Source organism: Elephantulus edwardii, unplaced genomic scaffold, assembly GCF_000299155.1.
Source record: "Elephantulus edwardii isolate Elephantulus edwardi_28Jun2011 unplaced genomic scaffold, EleEdw1.0 scaffold00032, whole genome shotgun sequence".
Taxonomy (NCBI): Eukaryota; Metazoa; Chordata; class Mammalia; order Macroscelidea; family Macroscelididae; genus Elephantulus; species Elephantulus edwardii.
The window spans coordinates 3,931,997-3,953,190 of NW_006399782.1; the positions used below are offsets into that span (position 1 = coordinate 3,931,997).

The following is a 21,194-nucleotide window of genomic DNA, read 5'->3' on the forward strand; positions in this document are numbered from 1 at the left end:
AATGTGTTCTGTTGTACATGGGATTTTCAGAGGCCTGCTATTTCAGAAGTGGATGGCCAATCCTTCTTCCTAGTCTGTCTTAATGTGAATGTTCAGATTTAGAGAAGTATCAGACAGACCAGCAAGTTAAAGGTATATCCCTTATTGCGGCATTAACTTTAGTGTCAGTGTTGTCCCTGCCTTTCTCAAACGCGTCTTTACCCACTTATTTCCCTGCTCCACCATCCACCAGGATACCCATCCACTTCTACCCCCTCCCTTCACATCACATCTATCTCCCTTTGACCAGCCCTCCATGTAATAACTTATATGTGAGGCTTCCATGGCTTCTGTGATTCCAAACACACCAGCTGATGGTAGTTCCTTATGTTGGGATCAGTGTCTCTGAAGTTTAGTCATAATGTTTCCCGAGTAAAGGTGATGCATCCTGTACACAGTTTAAATCTACCAGATGCTCTGCTGGAGAAGGAGGAACAATCTCCTCCTGTACCAGTCAGATCCAGTTTGACAGTACACACACACACACACACATACGAAGACAAAGATAGATTCTCACCATGGGGCTTATTGGCAGCTTCATGATAGACAGAGAAGAGATTGAGATTGTTGATAACTTCAGCTTGCTTAGTACCCTAGTCAACACTCTTGGCACCAATAGTCAAGAAATCAAGAGACAAATTGCATTGGGAAAGTCTTCTACCAGCGATTTCTCTAGAGAACTGAAGAGCAACAATGTCAGTTTGGAGATTAAGGTGTGCCTAATTGAGGCCGTGGTCTTCACAATTACTTGATATATATCAGAGAGCTGGACAGTAACTAAGGATGATAGAAAAAGGATCAGTGCCTTTGAGTTGTGGTGCTGGAGAAGAGTGTTGAACATACCATGGACATTATGAATGGTGCAGAGATTGAGATTATTAACAATTTTAGTTTGCTTGGCTCTTCAATCAATACTCTTGGAACCAGCAGCCAAGAAATCAAGACAAAAATTGCATTGGGAAAGTAGGCTGTTAGGGACCTCTCCAGAATATTGAAAAGCAATGACATCAGTCTGGAGACTAAGGTGCGCCTGATCCACGCCATCCATAGTCCTCACAGTTGCTTGCTATGCGTCAGAGTGGAACAGTGACTAGGGATGATAGAAACAGAATGGATCCCTTTGAGCTGTGGTGCAGGAAAATAGTATTGAATATACCATGGACTGCTACGACAACAAATAGGTTTGTCCTGGTGAAGGTGAAACCAGGATGCTCCTTGGAGGCAAGTATTCTGAAACTTCATCTGACATATGTTGGGCATGTTAAGGGGGAATCAATCTCTGGAGGGAGACATCATGCTTAGGATGGTAGAGGGACAGTGCAGGAGAGGAAGACCCTCGATAAGATGGATTGATTCAGGCACTGCGACAATGGCCATAGGTTTGTCGGAGACCATAAGGTTGGCACAGGATAGAGCAGGGTTTAGGGCTCCTGTACAAAGGGTCATCGCAAGCGACTCAGTGACACATAACAAAACCATACTGATTTATTTACAAAGTTTGGCTGCATTGTTTTGTGTTTTTTTCACAAACGATCCTTCCCATTTCCTTCATACACACCCCCATCGAATTGTGCAACCCTATGATTAATACACCACCCCTCCCCGCCTATCCTCACTGCTCTGCTTCCACCCTCTCCACCCCTTGGATCCTCATGCTCATTCTACAATAATAGTATACAGTATTTGTCGTTGTGGAACTGAATAAGTTCACTCAGCATAATATTCTCAGTCCCTCTCAAGCTGGATAATAATTTACAAAATCATTGCTCCTGCATGCTGTGTAGTATTCCGTTGTATGAATGTACCACAACTTCTCAATCTGTTCATTTGTGGTTGACATTTATGCTGTTTCCATGCTCTTATGATGGTGAATAACACTGCTATGGACATTGGTGTACAAGTTTTTGTTTGAGCCTCAGTTCTCATTTTCTTGGGGTATATTCTAAGCAATGGATAGCTGGGTCATATGGAATTTCTATGATCAACTTTTGAGGAAGTGTCAGACTGCCTTCCAGAGTGGTTGTACCATTTGACAATCCCACCAGCAATTTATATAAGAGTTCCTATCTCACCACATCCCCTCCAACATTTATTACTTGCTGTTTAGTTAAACTTTGCAACTGCTACTGGAGTGAGATGGTATCTCATTGTGGTTTTGATTTGCATCTTCTAATTGCCAGTGATTTGGATCATTTCTTTGTGGGTGTGTGTTGGCCATTTGAATATCTTCCTCTATGACAATTCTTTCCATGTTTTTTACCCGTTATGTGATTGGATTATCGGACTTTTTCTTGTGGAGGTGCAGGAGTATTCTATCAACTTTCGTTAAGAGATTGTTGTCTGATATGAAATTGCTAAATGTTTGTTCCCCATTGGTAGGTTTTCTTTTCACCTTGTTGGAAAAAAGTTACTGATGCACACAGGTATTTAGTCTTTAGAAGGTCCTATTTCTCAGTTTTATCCTCTTCAGATTGTGCATTTCTGGCTGTATTTGGCAGTCTCTTTATAATGTAGACTAAGCTTTCTAAGCTTGATCCCATGTTTGTCTTTTGTGAACTTTATGGTTTGGGGCTTTACTCTCAAGTCTCTGATCCACCTTGAGATGATTTTTGTGTAGTCTAAGATGTAGATCCTGTTTCCGCTTTCTTCAGGTAGCAGTCCTGTTTTGCTGGCACCATTTGTTGAAGAGGTTGACGTTTTCCCATCTGATAGGTTTTATCCAACATCTATATGTTTTGCAAATGTTTTTCTTTGTTTAGCTTGGTTTTAGGGTTTTTTGTGGTTTTTAGGGTTTTTTTAATTATTATTCATTTTCATGAAAATTTACAGAGACTTTGGATTTCAATTCATTCATTGTTGCCCTTTTCTCCCTGCCCACCCCTCTCCCCCAGTTCTCTCTTCTCTTTGAAAAGTAAAAGAAAAATTCTTTCATTGTTGTACAATCCCTCCCCCGATGTCCACTCCACTGTGCAGCCTTCATTCTGGACTCCTGTCATGGCAATAATACCTACTCATATATCCCTTTTAAACACTTCTCTCCCTCATCTGTTTCAATGCAGTATACATAATTTGTCCCATCTTTCTCAGTCTCCCTCCAGCCCCGATGTCAGTCCTGATTTACAACAGTGGCATTATGCAGTATTTGTCCTTTTGAGACTGAGATATTTCACTCAGCATAATGTCCTCCAGGGTCACTGATTTTGTATAATATTTCATGAGTTCCTTGTTTTTCAATACAGTGTAGTATTCCATTGTGTGGATATACCAGAGCTTCTCTATCCATTCTTCTGTTGGTGGGCACTTGGGTTGTTTCCAGCTCTTTGCTATTGTGAACAAAGCTGCAGTAAACATGGATGTGCAGTGTTTTGAGTGTTTTTTTTTTGTTGTTGTTGTTGTTATTCATGTTCTTAGTGGCTTTTTCCAGTGCCGACATTTTCGGTTTTGAAGCGATATGGTTTATCATTGCTTTTCTTTTATGGGTGGTTTTTGGTGTGATAGCTGAGAAAGATTTTCTCCTGTATTTTTCCCCTAGCTGTTTTATTGCTTTAGGTCTACATTTAGTCTTATGGTCTATATGGAATTTTTGTGGATAGTGTGAGGCAAAGTCTGAATCAGCTCTGTGCGTGTATTTAGTTGTTTTGCCATAATTTGTTGGCCAGACTATCAAGACTTGTGCCAGCAGTTTCCTTTTAGTTGGGGCTTGTCAGCCTCTTCCCTCCCTGTGCTGTGGGTTGTATGCTCTTGGAGCCCAGAGATGAGGAGTTCCTATATTCCTCTCTCTCTACCTCACCCATTTTCATTTCCCTGCTTTTAGGAATCACCACCTTGTGTTGCTTATTGCCAGTAAAGAAATACTAATTCACTGTATTTTGTCTGCTTTCCCAGTTGATAAAGGCTCTAAGGCAAATCAGGTCCCCATTATTCCAAGCCTAGATGCAAAAATGGTCTCTCTTATGTCTGAGGTTTGTTTTATTTAAACAAACAAACAACCCAAGCATATTTTCCTTCTGCCTTTTATTTTTCTAATTTCCTAAAAATTAAAATGTTTCATTTCAATTTAAAAAAAATACACGTTCTTTTTAATTTAAAAAGCAGGGGCAGTACCATCCTAGGCATTAATCTCAGCAACCGACTGTCAACATTGCTCTGACTCACAAGGATAAAATATAGCGCTGATTTAGAAATGTGTTTTAATTATCAGTTCTTTACATTTTTTTCAAGAAAGTTTCTAGAGTGCATGGTTCTCTGATTGCAGACGATTGTGGAGAAATGTGACCGATTCTCTGAGGGAGTCTGAAATTGACAAAGCTACTGAGCACAAGCGCACGCTGGAAGAGCGCCAGAGGACAGAGGAGCGGCTTCGCGCAGAGACGGGCACGCCCTGGAAGACCAAGTATTTTATCAAAGAGGTGAGTGCTCTGCGTTCACATGCTGAAGCTCATCATCCACATAAGTGAGAATGTTGATTTAATAGCTTTTTAAAATTGCTTTCAATCCTAAATCTTCATTTCTAAGTCAGTTTAACTGAGATGACCTTTTTACAATTTTTCAAAGCAAAATGGCTTGTCAGCAGGGAAATGTGTGGTTTGTTGCTAGGTGCTGTCAATTAGACTATGACTCGTAGCAACCCCATAAATGATAGATCTGAACCTTGTCATGTCCTGTGCTGTCCTCACCATCTCTGATATGCTCAGGTCTGTTGTTATAGTTACCGTGTGAATTTATCGCATTCGCTGACTCTTTGCCTTTCCCAGCAGGCTATTTTTCTCTACACACTGCCTCTTGAACATGCTAAGGAGCACATCGGTTGCACTTCTTCCTGTTGTTTATTGCCGTCGAGTTGAGCATACTCATAGTAACCCTAAGCCTTTCTATAACTATCGTTGTTATCCAAGTTCATATGAGTTCCTAGAGGCATGTTGTTTAGGAAGTGGATGCCACTCCTGCTTCCAACAGACTTGTTTTCTTGGTAGGCCATGGGATAGTCTCTATGCTTCTCCAGCAACACAGTTTTAAGCCATTGATTCTTCTTCTGTCACTTTTATTCATTGTCTAAAATTTCAAATGCATGGAGGTTACATCTTTTTTTAAAAAAAAAAAACAAACCCAACAACAAAAATCCATAAATGGCGACTTGGCATAAGATCCTCACCTGACAGACTTCTCAGGAATCAGATTGCCTCAATCTGTAGGAAGAGTCTACAGAGTGAGAGAAGACCGACCACAAATGAAAATGCTCACATGATTTTTAAATTCTAATAGTAGAATTTAGAATTTACAGCCCTTTGTTCTGTGTCCATTTCCATAGGGCAAGTTTTAAGGGAGACATGAGAAACTTGATTGGCTGCATCCACAGAAGGTAGTGCAAGCACTAGAGTCTTTACATCATGTAAAGATGAAAGAATGAAGTGGATGTGTTTTGCCTAAAAAGAGGAAGTTGAGACCATTCATTATAACTTTCTTCTAATAGACATTGATTTACCATATAGTAATGTGCCCCTTTGCTATGCATCTGAGAGCTGGACAATGAATAGGGATGACAGAAAAATTGACATCTTTGAGTTGTGGTTTTGGAGAACAACCCTGAACATCCCATGGACTACCAAGAGAACAAACAAGTATGTCTTGGAGAGGGTGCAGCCAGAGTGAAGTGCTTGTGGAGGCAAAAATGATGAGGCTTCAACCTGTATACATTGAGCATGTTGTTAGGAGGGGCTATACCTTGGAGAGGGCTTGAGGCTGGGAAGGTAGAGGGTCAGTTTGCGAAGGAGAGGAAGACCATTGATTAGGTGGACTGACATATTGACTGCTGTAGTGGGTTCTAGTGGTCAGGAAGTATAAAGGTAATACAGTGTCACCGACCACCCGACTACGGTCGTGACAAGAAACTCAAGGGGTTTCTTGGTGAAGAGCAGGTGAGGGACGAAGTCGGCGAAAATGAGAGTCTGCACACTAGGATGATGTAGAGAGCTCTGATTTATTTTGCTAAAAGCTTGCTTTTTATACATTTAAACTTGTTTAAACTTGACTTATAGCCAACATTTTGTGATTACAAAGCTCACATAAGATTTTAACAAAAAGAAAAGTATTTTCTATTACTAAATAATAGCATCGGCTATTAAACATTCTTTGAACAAGAAACACAATGACCTTATGTTGGTCATCTGCTCGACAATGGTTAATGGTTTACATTTCACTTCCTTTCCTCTCCTACTTTGTGTCACTGTATTTTAGCCACCTTTGTTTTTGCCTTTGTACTCATATTTGTACTGTACTTAACGAATCTTAACATCTATTTTCTTACACTCTGGACCATTCCTATGTTTAACAATAGTTTTTGCAACTTGTCATAAGATTTTAATTTGTTTTTTGTTTGGCAATGTGCACTAAGGTGGACGACTTCCTTTAACTTGTTTTTACCAAGTTAATTTGTAATATTCAATTCTTTTTCCTTGGAATACAAAACGTCTGTATAAGGAAGAGGTACTGGTGTTGGAGTTGGCAGGACATATGGTCCTTTATAAGTACTTTCTTCCCACCACCTATTATTTATCTGGTAATATTTCCTATCTCTTAAAGAGACCTTTACTTTTAGAGAAGTTTGTCTTTTGAGTCTTTTCTTAAACCTCTCTGTTTTATTCTCATTAACTATGACTTTCTGCTGTTGAAACTAGTCTAAACTTTCTCCTAATATACAATTACATTGCTAAATATGAGTTGCAAGTATCACAAAAGAGGAATTAGATACATACTCAAAGATCATATTCAAAATTATACTTTTAAGAGCAATCTCAATTTCTTTTATATTTTCATCTTGTATGTTATCATTTCCAGGAACATCAAATGGTTCCTGATTAAAGACTTTAATTAAATCTTTATCCCAGTTCTGGTGAAGTTCCCCTGATTTTTCCCCAGAAACTCCCATTCTTATCCTAGAAGCAACTTAATTTCCAGAGGTTTCCCGGGATTACGAAGACCCATCTGTAACAAATATCCAGGCATCAGCCCACTCACAAGCACAGGGCTTGCAAGATTCCCTCTTATGCTATCCTTGAGGTCAGAGACCCCGTACAGGCACGGACGACCCATTTTGTCACACAGACGTCGTGGCCAGAGAGGACAGCGAGGCGGGTGTGGCAATACAGGATAGGACAGGGTTCAGATCTATTGTTCATAGGGTCTCTCTGAGTCATATTCAGCTTGATGGCAACTAACAACAACAAGGTGACCCCGGAGCCACAAGGGTTTGGCTCATGGCTGCTAACTGAAAGGTCAGAAGTTAGAACTCACTAGCCATTCCATGGAGACAGTGAACTAGTTTGGTTCTGTCTATGGTCAAAGCTCAAACTCATGGCCTTCCATTGAGTTCCAGCCCAGCAATACCACAGAGTTTCCAAGGTTGTAAACTGGAATGGAAAGAGACTGTCCATCTTTTTTCCTAGGAGCTGCTAATGAATTTGATCCCACAGCATTTGCATTAGCAGTGCTGCTATGGACTGCACCACTGAGTCTTAATGGTGATAGCCTGGAAAATCCTATCAGCAGTTCTTTGTCCTTAGAGTTCCTGTGAGTCAGAAGCAGCGAGATAGTAACAAGGTTCATTTCCTCTTTGGATAATAGACTACCAGGAAGCAAATTTGGGCTTAGCATAGCTGAATTATAAATAACCACAAACAATCAATAATAATAATACATTTTATAGTTAGGTATTACAAACAATCTCAAGAGCTATTAAAGTAGAGACCAGGGCATTTATAGATGATCTTTATTCAGATTTTCAAGTTGAACCAAATTACTTCTGATATCCTCTTTAAATGTCAAAATTGTTAAAAATTTTTGCTGCCATTAATTATTTCTGCTAGAATCTGGAGTAAGGTGTATGAATAATGGGCCTAAGCTGAATTAAAAGAAATTGTGTAGTCAGTAATCAAGTGTAGAGATAGCTGTCTGGCCAGCTGACTAGAAGAGATCCATATTTGTTTCCAGTGCCAAGAAAGGTGATCCAAGAGAATGTGGAAATTACAGAACAGTTTCATTAATATCATATGTAAGCAAAATCTCACTGAAGACTATTGAAAAATGACTAGAACAGTAATGGGGTCCAGGCTCGTTATATCGAACAGTTCCGAGAGAAGGGACGAGGATTAAATAAAGACACAGAGAGACTATTGCTGATGGTGAATAGCAAAGTTTATTATTGAACTCCTGTCTTAAATTCTTTTTGCAGTCAACAGAAAAACAACTCAGCCTCAAGGCCGACAATACATTTGTTTTGATTTTTGAGCCACCTGCTAGCAGGGCTTCCAAATAGCAAGCAAGGCCATCAGAACAGAGTCTTTGGGGAGGGACATACCATTCTGCACATCCTTGCTTGGCCTTGGGGTTCAAGGAACGGTTAAACTTGGTTTTGCACCCCTTCAAACATCTGCGTGTTTGAACCTGGCACAAAATGGCTACTTGCATAAAATGGCTGCAGTATGGCTTACTTTTTAACATCCTACTTCCTTGAGTTGTTTTCTGTCAAGCAGATACTATAGCCAAGATAGAGTTAGTCTTGCTGGTCTTTTGGTACAGGGCTAATCTTGCTTTACAAGTTAGCCAGGCCCCAACAGAACAGTTCATTACCAGAGAGCTGCCAGAGACTCAAGCTGGGTTTGAAAGAGGCCCTGTCATCTGCGATGTCACTGCTGATGCCAGATAGATTTTGACTTAAAGCAGAGAATACCAGAAGGATGTCTGTCTACATTTTATTGATTATGGAAAAGCATTTGACTGCATATGTATCACAACAAATAACGGCTAACATTAAGAAGAAATCAGAACACTTAATTGTACTCATTTGAAACCTAGATCAAGAGGCTGATGTCCAAACAGATCAAAAGAACACTACATTGTTTAAAATCAAGAAAGGTGTCCATCAGAGCATTATCCTTTCTCCATACCTATCCAATCTCTATGCTGAGCAGATATTTTGAGAGGGTAGACTTTACGAAGAATATGTGTGGCATCAGGATTGGAAGAAAACTCATTAACAATGTGTGTTATGCACATGATACAGCCTTGCTTGCTGAATGTGAGGAAGACTTCTGGACAATCAAAATACTCTGCTTCAGACTTAAGTGTATTCTATCTATCCTTGCTCTGCACTTTATTTCTGTAAAATGACTACACTAATCTTTCCCTGATGTATGACAGAAACTATGAAGATAATCTGTGCAGGCTTATTTTGAGCTTCTTAGATAAAAGTAACACAGTCCAAGGCAGTGGCATCCATATGTATCTTAAACAGGTTTGTTCTTGTGTCTGGTCCTGTTTATTTGCCCAGGATGAGTCACAGGTCTGGAGCAAAAGCCTATGCCTCCTGATCACTAGTTAAATTCCTCTTTTTATCACACTTTGAATGTGAACAGAGAGATGCAGACAGTGGTAGTAATGTATGAATGCAATATATGAATGAAAGTTGTAGCAGTATAAACCAATCTTTTCAGCCCAAGTGGTCTTAAATTGGTAGACTAGTGGATTGGAGATGCAGAATCAGATTTGAGCTCCCTTGGGTGGCAAGATGTAAGCAGAGCTGTCGTTGTGCCATGGCAGAGTGACACAGAGGTGGGCAAGAGCTGTGTGAGCATGTTACTCCCTAAGATCTTGGGGCAGCCAGGTGCTGTGTGCAAATGGACCATGACAAATACACAGCATGGATGATGAGGGTGACAGCCAACCTTGCTTCATCGGAACCATAAGAGTTATAACAGATTAGGAGCTGTGGGCATTGTGCATGACTCTTTACTAAAAAGGACTACATATTGGTGAAAAGTATCCATCACCTTGACTGTCCAGCTGAATGCTGCAGAATGTTGGACAGGCATATAGTAGGTATTTCATAAATACTGTTTTGAAAAAAAATATTGTTTAGCATAAGAAGGGCTTTTACACTCATTTGGTACTTGCATTATCACACTCTTACAAACTAGTTTGGAGTTAGGGTTAGCCAGAGACATGAAGAATAGATTGACTTTTATTATAAAAAGAAAAGTGACTCGAGCAAGCAAAGATGAACCAAATAAAAATTTTTCTGGTGCCATTCAATCACACATATATTGATTTGGAAAATATTTGCAGAATGAGCTCTCTAATTTATCTTTCTTTTTTGTTTCAGGGAGATGGTTGGGTTTACCACAAACCCCTTTGGAAAACAGTTTCAGCAGCACAAACAGCAGAGTGACACATGCTGTGTAGGACTTGACTGAGCGAGGTTCTCCTCTGCTAACCCTCTACCCTCCCAGAATGGAGTCATTGCAGTGTTTGACCTGCTTCTTGATTGCACAGACTAAAAGTAGCTAAAAACGAATGTACTTTCTAGGGCACTGCAGGCCTACAGCAAGACCAAAGTGTGGGCGGATCACAGTGGACCTCTCACCAACTCTTTCCATGTGAAGTGAGCAATATCATCTTAAAACCTTTTACCTGAATTACTAGGTGATTAATCTTTTCTCCAGTTCTTGCTCCTAAAGCTAAGTTTGAAGCCTACACAGGAGCAGCAGATACCCACAACAGAACACAGTGATTCTGAATTCTTTCTTTAAAGTAAAAAGTGAAGTCTTTCAGAGTTTGTACTTTGCTTTCTGTCAGTAACTGATGTATTCACTACTCTTATAAACAGACCAAGAGGAGGAGGAAGATGCTTCCGGAGTGGATTCAGCCATTGTGCCTGAGATCAGTGTTAAAAATCAACCAGGTTTAGTAACAGGCATTCTCTTCCTTCAAAAAGACAGTGTGCCTGGGTTTGAGGAACTTACCCACTACCCACCTCTGTTGGAACTCTTTTTAAAAGTCTATTTGTAAATTGATTAGAATGATAACTATGGAGAAATTTTTTCTTCTGAGAATTTTAATATACTTGAAAACAACATTGACTTGAAAAATTTCAGAACATTTTCAGTATCTAGTTTTATTAAATATCACACTTGAGAGACAATTTTTTAAAACGTGTTCATGTCAATATGATGAGGTCTAATAAGCCTTTCTCAAGAACTAAGGCATTAAAGAAAATAGCAAACAGTAAAAAAAAAAGAAAACTGTTACTTTTTCTCCTTACCTCCTTTTTTCTTTTTCCCCTTGTGTAAATTAATATCCAGTATTATGTGCTGTACCCTCTAGATACATATGCTTTCTTTTACCTCTGTTCACTCAAAATTTAAGTAACTATTCATATTTGTCAGTAATTCAGAATATATGTGACTGAGAGCACGTAAGGTATGGTTTTCTTTTCTTTCCACAGAAACTTTTAAAAGTTGAAAGAATGAGTATGAAATAAAAAGATATCAGGAAATTGTACTCAGGTACAACCCTTTTTTAAAAAAAATATTTCGTTGAGGTTGAAGAATTGCTGGCAATTACAAGAATAGTGCTGATTATGGCTTTCATCATTCATTCAAGTATTTATTAAGCACCTACTATGGTGCTCAGCATTTGTTACTACAAGCTACCTTAATTTTCCAAGAGTGGTGCCTTACTCTGTTTCTTCTAACGTGGTCTTCCAATCAGTGTGTGCAACATACCTGTTGTTCACCAGCCACGGTAAGTGGCTGTGTGTGATGCACCATAAGTTTAAGCTTTGTGCTCTGATAGATTGTGTTTTGTTAAAGGGTTTAATAGAATAAAAACAGCAAAACAATTTTTCAGCAAGTTGTAAATTACAAGAACAAGGATTGGTTTATGCACAACCATTTTAAATGATTTGTTTTTGCTGTGAAATGCACTGAAAAAATTCAAAATGAGTCATACGTAGTTCATGTGTTGGGAAAATTGAAAATTAATAAAACTAGAGAACAATAATGACTTTGTCTGTTTTATGAACGGAGGGAAACGAAGTTTATATTTAGTGGAGTTCCTGCTCTGTTCATTTGAGAGGCACATTGATCTTTCTCTTTAAAGCCTCATCTTCAGGAATCTCTAGCTTAGTAAATAAATGTAAGAAGAGTTTTTTAAAATGAAAATGATTCTGCCTATTTTATTATCTCTTAATCATACTGAAATATACAGGAGTGAGATGGGACATAAATATAAGATGAAACTAGAGATATTCTTGCTTGTTTCAACTATTTGAGTGCCAGTTTCTTTTGTTGTTGAAATATTTTAAGATTTATTAAAATAGTTTTAAAATTCTTTTTCCAGCAATACTATGATGAGTTAACGCAATGTTTTGAGTTAACTTTAATAGCACTAGAATAATGCTGCTTTCAGATTGTAGTTTTGGTTTGTTCCTCTCTCATTCACATCACTGTCAAGTCTCCTCACAGGAGAGAGACCCTAAGAGCGAGGAACAGCTTATTTCTGGAAGCTGAGCCACCTCTGCTTGACCAGAGTGAAAGGCGCTTCCCCCCCCCCCCTTTTTTTCTTTTTCTCCTGGTTTGTGGAAGGGGATGCATGTATGTTCTTAATCTATGCCTTGTTACTGTTTTTACTCTATGTTTCGTTTAACATTTGCCTTGTACTGTTTTGAAACCCTGCTTTGTTTTTAATCTATGCCTTGTTAGTGTTTTGCCAGAAAAGCAGTCTGTCTAGCACCTGTGTGTTTCACGTGTCCTTTTCCTTCTGGCTGTTAGGTTTTATGTAACAAGAAGACAAAGACTAGAAGGGACAAAAGGAAATATTTTAGCTTCATGTTTGGTCTTGCTTTTGGTGGTTTTTATTTTTTTAAAAAACAAAACAAAAAACAAAAAAAACCCCACAACCAGCCAAGGGAGCTCTGGTGGCCTAGTGGCCAGAAACTGCACTGCAGTCCCAGAGGTATGCGGTTCAACTCCATCAGACACTCTGCTGGAGAAGGAAGGGCAATCTCCTCCTGTGTCAGTCAGATCCGATTTGACGGTACTCACAAAAAAAATAATAAAATAAAATTTAAAAAAAAACAAAAACACTGGTGATACCTGCTGCCCTATATGTCTTTGAAACATTTGTATTTTTTAATGAAGAAAATTTTTATGCCTTTTGTTTTTCATTTAAATTAAGGTTTACAAAGAGATTGGATTCATTCATTCACTCGTTCATGCACATTTTTCTCCCCTTGTCTATTTCTTTCAGGGTGTCCTTCCTTTCACCCATTCCAGGGCAGTGTTCATTATCTGTCCATTCATTTCTCACTCTCTTCTTTCCCTGTTACAATCCTGTTATTAAAAGAATAAGTGCATGCTCTATTTACCCCTTTGTGACTGGGATATTTTACTCAACACAGTGCCTTCCAGACTGATCCATCTTGACTCATCCATGTTGTGTGGTATTTTACAAGTTCATTATTCTTTTTAATTTTTTAAATTTTATTTATTGTTGAACAGTCTCTCTTCCCTCCCCTCTCCTAACCTACCCCACAATACTCCCTTGTTACAGACTGTTCTCATGCATATAATGCATAATTATATACTCCTTTCAAATAGTCCTTCTGCTCATCTGTTCCATTGCAGTGTTCATTATCTGTCCACCCCTTCCCCATTCCCTCTCCAGTAACCCCATATCTGGTCTATTTTAGAACAGTGGTGCTATTCAGTATTTATCCTTTTGTGATGAAAATATTTCACTTAGCATAATGTCCTCAAGGCTCCCCATGTTGTGTAATGTTTTATTATTTCATTATTTTTCAGTGTTGCATAATATTCCATTGTGTGCCAGTACCATCATTTCCAAGTTATCCATTCAATTGTTAATGGACAGCTGGGCTGTTTCTATCTACTTGCTAAATAATACTGTGATAAACCCTTGTGTCACAGCTCTCATTTCTTTGAGGTATATTCCCAGTAGTGGAATAGCTGAGTCATACAGTATTTTTATTTCAACTTTTTGAGGAAGCATCAGACTGTCCTGCATAGTGGATGTATCATTTTATATTCTCACCAGCAACATATGAGAGTTCCAATTTTTCCACAACTCTGCCAACATTTTGTTGTTTGCGGCCCTGTTTAACTTTGCTATTGTTACTGGGGTGAGGTGCTATAGCTTATTGTTACTTTTATCTACATCTCTGGAATAGCTGGGGATTTTGAGCATTTTTTTTCATGTGTTTGCTGGCCATCTGATCTTCTTTGGTTAGGCTTCTCATCATCTCTTCTGCCCATTTTGTGACTGGGTTGTTTGTCTTTTTCTTGTTGCTGTGCTGAAATATTTGTATTTAAACCCCATCATCATGTTTCAATTATTACATTTCATTTCATCTTATAATAATTAAAATTAATTACAGTTCCATCAGTCAGTAGAACATTCAATTCCACTTAATTACAAACCATTATTAAATAGGATCATTTTAATTTGTGTATTGGGTGTATTGTATCACCAAATTCTGCATCTTATTTCCTCTAACGTCTAATTGTCACCAGAAAGAATAGTAGCATTTGTTGTTGTTGTTATGTGCTGTCGAGTCGCCTCTGATTCATTGTGTTTGTCCTTCATAATATGTTACTAGGACTTACATGTTTCACTATAAATGTATGGTACTTGATGAATTTTTTGAACAATTTGCCAATTAATTATGTAACTACGGAACTTTGTTGAAATATATTTATTGTCTTAAAATAGGGACTACTGTTCTATGTGTTTCCCTAGAGAAAGGCAAATTGGCGTGAGTGCCCAAAGATCCCACTTTGAGGGACCCATCATAGCCAGTGCAGTGACTGGCAGCTGATTGGTGATTTGCTGGATGTAGTGGGAGAGGGAGTAGAAGATGATCTAATGTGATGAGGCTAAAAAAGACAAACTACATAGAGCTGAAAACTTTACAAAGATTCCAGCATGTCCCAGTACTACAAAAACCCCCACTTGATCCCCAAACAAAGCTACATAGGAGTATTACAAAACATTTCAATAGGTTTTCAATTGATGTGTAAAACAATCCTGTGAAATCAGAAAGCTGAAGTCACTGTTAAAACTTAGAGATTCAGGGGAGCTCTGGTGGCCTAGTGGCAAGAAGTTGCAACTACAATCCCAGAGGTGCACGGTTCGAATCCACCAGATGCTCTGCCGGGAAAGGAGGAGCAATCTCCTCCTGTACCAGTCAGATCTGATTTGACGGTACACTCACACAAAAATAATAAAATAAAAAAATATTTAAAAAAAAACAAAACAACTTAGAGATTCGAGCTCTGGTGGCCTAGTGGCAAGAAGCTGCACTGCAATCCCAGAGGCACACAGTTCAAATCCACCAGATGCTCTGCTGGAAAAGGAGGGACAATCTACTCCTCTACCAGTCAGATCCGATTTGACGGTACATGCACACAAAACAATAAAATAAAATAAAAACCTAAAAAAAACCAAACAAACAAACTTAGAGATTCATAAATAATAAAGGCCACAATTTAATAAAAACAGTAAAGGCAAAACTTATGGATTCAGAAATTGCAAGATGGGAATGGTCACTCTGTGCCATTAAGCTAGATTTTCATTCATTCAAGGAACTGTCTTTGTTTGCCTTTGGGACCAGATGGCGCATTAGGTTCTGATGAGGCAAATAATTATCCCTGTTGACAAATGTCTGCTGCACTCAAGAGATGAATAAGAAAAAAGTAGAGAAAGTTACAGGGTATAGAATACAGAGTACTGAAACTGTGTCCTAGTGAAGAGGCACTGAAGAATTGAAGCTTGCGCTTCAGACAGGTCACAACTCCTCAGGCCCATCACTGGATACTAATCTACGAAATCTGATATCCAGATATAAAGGTTTAGATTAAAACTTTGGTGTTTATTCTGTCCCTTTTTTTAATCATGGTGGAAAACAAGCTAAATGTAACTTAGTAGTACAATTCATTCCATAATGAAATAGGAGGTATCCATTAAGAAGTATATGTGTTAAAAAAGAAAATACTTCAAAAATAAATGAAAGTGGGGGAGGTTGGGCAGGGAGAAAAGTGCAACAATGAATGAGTGAATGGAAATCCAAAATCTTTGTAAACTTTCATTAAAATTAATTTTTAAAAAGGAAAAAAATAAGTGGAAGAAGAGAGCACTTTGACTTCAATTACATACATTTTTTTTTTTAAATAAAGTGGAATGGAACTGACATCAGTGTTGGGGTGAGACTGAGAAAGATTGGATAAATTATGTATACTGCATTGAACAGATGAGGAAGAGAACTGTTTCAAAGCGATATATGATTGAGTATTATGGTTATGACAGGAGTCCAGAATGAAGGCTGCATAGTGCAGTATACTAGGGGTGGGTGTGGGATTGTATACCAGTGAAAGAATTTTTCTTTTCAAAGAGAAGAGAGATCTTGGGGGGAGGGGGCGGGGGGATGCAGGGAGAAAAATGCAACAATGGATGAATGGAAATCCAAAGTCTCTGTAAACGTTCATTAAAATGAATTAAAAAAATAGACTAGAAGAAAGTCCAATTGTATTAGCAACTTATAATTTTCATTTTTAAAGCTTCCTTTTCCCGCAATAAATATTACTTTAGTGAGGGGGAGGGTAAACTTTTCTAACTTTAATTGTAGAAAAGTAGAAAATTTGCCTTCAGGTTAGTCATGGTAGACTCTCTCTGCTTCCAAGATGCCATTAAAATGCCAATAAAATAATAACCTTGCACAAGGACCAAGAGAACAGAAGAAGGTACAGAGGAAGGGGAGCAATAGTGACAAACTTTTGGAAGACAGGGTCTGTCTTGTGGATCCATAGATACAAGGGCAAAAGTGGTTACAGATTTAGAGGAGGCAGGAAGCTAAAATGTAATTCCAGAATCAGAAGAGTGATGAAGGGCAATTTCCAATCCCATCATTCAATCTAGGTACTATTAAGAGATGAAGGATAAGTTGCAAAAAATGAAATGGTCCAAAGTCTGCATAAGGAGTCCTGAGCATTGCCTGAGTGTACCATAATTTTTAATCCATTCCATTGTGGGCTGTTTTCATGTTCTTACGATGGTGAATAATGCTGCTATGAATATTGGTGTACAGGTCTCTGTGCCTCAATTCTCATTCTCTTGGGGTATATTCCAGGCAGTGGAATAGCTGGGTCGTATGGAATTTCTATATTCAATTTTTTGAGGAAATGCCAAACTGCCTTCCAGAATGGTTGTACCATTTTACAGTCCCATCAAAAATGTATGAGTTCCTACGTCATCACATCCTCTCCAATATTTATTACTTGTTGTCTTGTTAAACTTTGCCACTTCTACTGGAGTGAGATGGTATCTCGTGGTGGTTTTGATTTGCATCTCCCTAATTGTCAGTGATTTTGAGCATTCTTCTTGTGTCTTTTGGCCATCTGAATATCTTTCTCTGTGAAAATTATTTTCATTTCTGTCTTTTGTCCATTTTGTAACTGTGTGATCAGTCTTTTTCTTGTTGAGGCCCTGTAGGATTCTGTGAACTTTTAATATGAGACCCTTGTCTGAAATGGTATTGCCAAATGTTGGCAAGATGGAATACTACGCAGCACACAGGAGCAATGATTTTGTAAATGACTACCTAACTTGGGAGGGACTGGGTAAGTGGATGGACTAACTCAGTCCCATAGGGACAAGTACTGTATAAGACCCTTATTGTAGAATGTGTATGAGGATCCGCGGAGGGGAGGGGGATTTAAAACACTTGCTGCAGAAATATCAAAGACAACAATCTTCAACATGAATTACATCTCAAAGTAAAAAAACCCCAAAATGCACCACTAGACCAATAGGCAGCATCATGACAGATGGAGAAGAGATTCAGGTTGTCAACACTTTTATTTCTTTGAAGTCACAATCAATGCCTATAGTTAACCACAGTCAATAAATTTTTAAAAGTGTGTTGCATTGGGAAAATCATTATCCAGGACCTCTCCATAGTGCTAAACAGCAATAAAGTTAAAGACTAAGGTGTGCTTGATCAAAGCCACATTCTTTTCATTTGCTTCTGGGAGGCAATGAATCAAAGAATTGATGCTTTTGAATTGTGGTGTCAGAGAAGAGTACTGAATATCCCATGGACTGCCAAAAAAGCAAACATCTCTTTTGGAGGAAATGCAGCTTAGAGGCAAAGATGGTGAAACTTCATCTCACATACTTTAGATAAGTTGTCAGAAGGGGTCAGTCCTTGGAAAATTACATCCTGCTGGGAAAGGTGAGGGGTTATTGAAAGAGAGGAAGACTGTCAAGAAGATGGTTTGACACAGTTTAACAATGGGCTCAAGCATATTAGAAATCATGAGAATGGCACAGTAAGACAAGGTTCAGATCGGATCCTAAGTTCCCCAAGAGTCCTAGTTAATGTGACAACATCTAATAACAATAGATTTTACCACATGTCCTGGGATACACATTCTCCTGGGAAATGTATAGCCTCTGTAAACCCAGTGGAGAGTCAACTATGAGATTGTTCTGAGTCAACAGGATTTTGAGATCCCCCCCCATAAGTACTCACATTTGATTCCTGTGTATTCCATTAGGTCAGGTCTGTGTGTATAGTCACCATTTATGTTTTATAAGAAAGGTATTTGAATGAATAAATCATTGTACAAAATTATCATACAATATTGCTCTGGCCTTTTTTCCATTACCATGGCCAATGTTGTCCAACCTTTGCTTTTTTTTCTCTTTAAATCCTATCACCAAGGCCATATTTCTAAATTTTGCCTATCTTTTTAACGCCAATAAATCAATTAGACTAATATTGTTGTTAATGTTTTGTCGAGTTGGCCATGATTCATTAACAACACAATAGCTCTGAACCCTGCTCTATCCTGAGCCAATCTCACTGTCTCTGACACATCTACCCTCATTACGCCAGCTAATGTATCAAATCCATCTCATCCAGGGTCTTCCTCTCCTGTGCGGTCACTCCATCCTTCCAAACATGGTGTCCTTCTGCAAGGACTGGTCCCTCCTGGCCACATGCCCAAAATTTGTGCGACAGAGCCTCAAAATCCCTGGCTCTAAGAGGGAGCTTGTCTTCACCCTCTCTAGAACAGACCCGTTAGTTCTCTTGATGATACGTTTACTACTCTTCTCCAGCACTACAACTCAAAGGCATCAATACTCCTGTCCTCTTTGGTCATTGTCCAGCTCTCTAATGCATAGTAAGTAATTGCAAAGACCTTAGCCTGTCAGGCACACCATAAGCTCTATACTGACATTGTTGCTCTTTCACACTCTGGAGAGGTCCCTGACAGCGGATTTTCCTAGCACAATCTGTCTTTTGATTTCTTGCCTGCTGGTGCCAAGAATATTGGTTGTAGTACCAAGCAAGCTGAAGTTGTTAACAACCTCAATCTTTTCTCCCTCTATCATGGAATCTCAATCTCTTCTCTGCTTTAGACTACCCTAATATGACAAGAATTCCTATTCGTACTCCCTCAGGAATATATCATCAGCAGAGACCACAAATTCATCAGCTCTTGCCCAGATTGTTATTATTCTGACCTCCACAGTACAGTGCTTGTGATTTTTAAAAATCCCACCTTAAACCATTTGGTGGTTCTTCATTTTCCATGTAATAAATTCCAACCCCCTGCCCCGAGTTCATTGCATAAAAATTGTTACACCCAGCCCAAATCTACACCCTCTAGACTCACTGCTCCTTCCTTTCTGCCCTCAGGAAACCTGGTTGCCTTCACCCTTGACTCATTCTTCTCTCAACACAGCCACTTGACAGAGCTCTTCCCTGCTTCTCAGCCTAGTATTTGCCTACTCACGAATCACCACCAAAGATGGCTTACTCAATAGGCAATCTTAATTATGTTTGCTATAGTGAACAATTTCCCCTGGATTTCATCATATCTTTGAAGTGGTAAAACCCAGGAGAAAATGTCTGTATAATTAAGTCAGGTATATTCTCACTGGCTAATCCACTGTAGAATTCTTCTTCCCTCTTTTCCCCAGTGATCCCAAACTATTCTTCACTCCCTCCCTGAACTCCACCAGCACTCTTCATGCTTCCTTTATCCAGAGACTGTATCACATTGAGCTTGTTTGTCTCCCCTCCACCTGGGAACTCCGGAAACACAATGATCTTTGCTTGCCCACTTGATGAACACAGTTGTTGCTAGTTGTTGTCAAGCAGGTTGTGACTCCTGGGGACTGGTGCGACTGTCTCTAAGAAGCTCTGGTGGTGGAGTCTGTAGGGAGTTATGCTGCCAACCCAAAGGTGGAGGTCTCTCTGTCAGTTCAAATCCACCAGTAGTTCTGTGGAGAAAGATGGGCCACCTTCTTCCATGCTATTTAGAAACCCACTTGAGGGTCAGCTATTGAGTTGCTTCCAACTGGCTAGCAATGAATTCGTGTCCATACTAGTGACCCCACACTGTCAGGTAAGATGGTTGAATTCGGCAGCAGGCTGCTGGCTGCTGTAACCCTGTTCTCCAGCAAGAAGGTGGAACCTTCTCAAGAAGAGACAGACTTCTGCTCCATCTCCCTTGCCATCAAGCTGATTCAGATCCATAGTGACTCTGGAGGGCAGACTGGGAACAGAATAGAAGTGATAGAGTTTCCATTGCTGTAAGTCACTCTGGAAGCAGGCTGCCACATCCCCCTATGGAACAGCTGGTGGATTTGCACTACCAATCTTATGATTAGCACCTCAACACTTAACCTAAAAAAAAAAACAAACACTTAACCTACTAGGTCCACAGGGCTCCCATGTTCCATAAAGATGACCCTAGAAATCCCTACGAGGCACTTCTACTCTGACTCTTAGGGCAATTATGGGTTAGAATTGACTGAAAGGCACTCAAACAAGAATTCTATTCACTATGTTGTCCAATTATTACAATTTTCAGTTACTCATGTCTCAAAAAGGACTGTTCCCAGTTTTCACAGGGGTTGAGTGGAATCTGTAAGTCTTGTTGGGTAGTACTGACATCTTCACAGTATTGAGTCTTCCTCAAGGATGTCATTATTTAGGGAAGTCTTTAGTTTCTTTCAGCATGTTCACTTTTCAGTGTATAAGCTTTTTACCTTCTTGGTAAAATTTATCCCTAAGTAGTCTTTGTTTGTCAACTCAAATTCACCACTGATGATTCTTTTCCAACCTAGAGTGACCCTCCTGTAGATTTCTGACTGACTCAAGAGGAAACTGCCCATCCTACTGGAGCCGTTGGTGGATCTGAACTGGCGGCACCTCACAGCCTCTGGGTTCACAGCACAACCCACTGTGGACTCTGCTACCAGCTCCCTTTTTCATTCTTTGAAATGTTGTT

The 21,194-nt window shown here is 39.2% G+C and overlaps 1 protein-coding gene across 1 annotated transcript in view; it reads left to right on the plus strand.

The window, feature by feature from the left end:
• The window catches only part of OSBPL11 (oxysterol binding protein-like 11), a 96,548-nt gene extending 86,287 nt beyond the window's left edge, over positions 1–10,261 (plus strand). The window contains 2 exon segments of the mRNA XM_006884298.1: positions 4,295–4,448; positions 10,196–10,261. Coding sequence (XP_006884360.1) covers positions 4,295–4,448; positions 10,196–10,261 — 220 coding nt within the window.
• Positions 10,262–21,194: the final 10,933 nt, after the last annotated feature.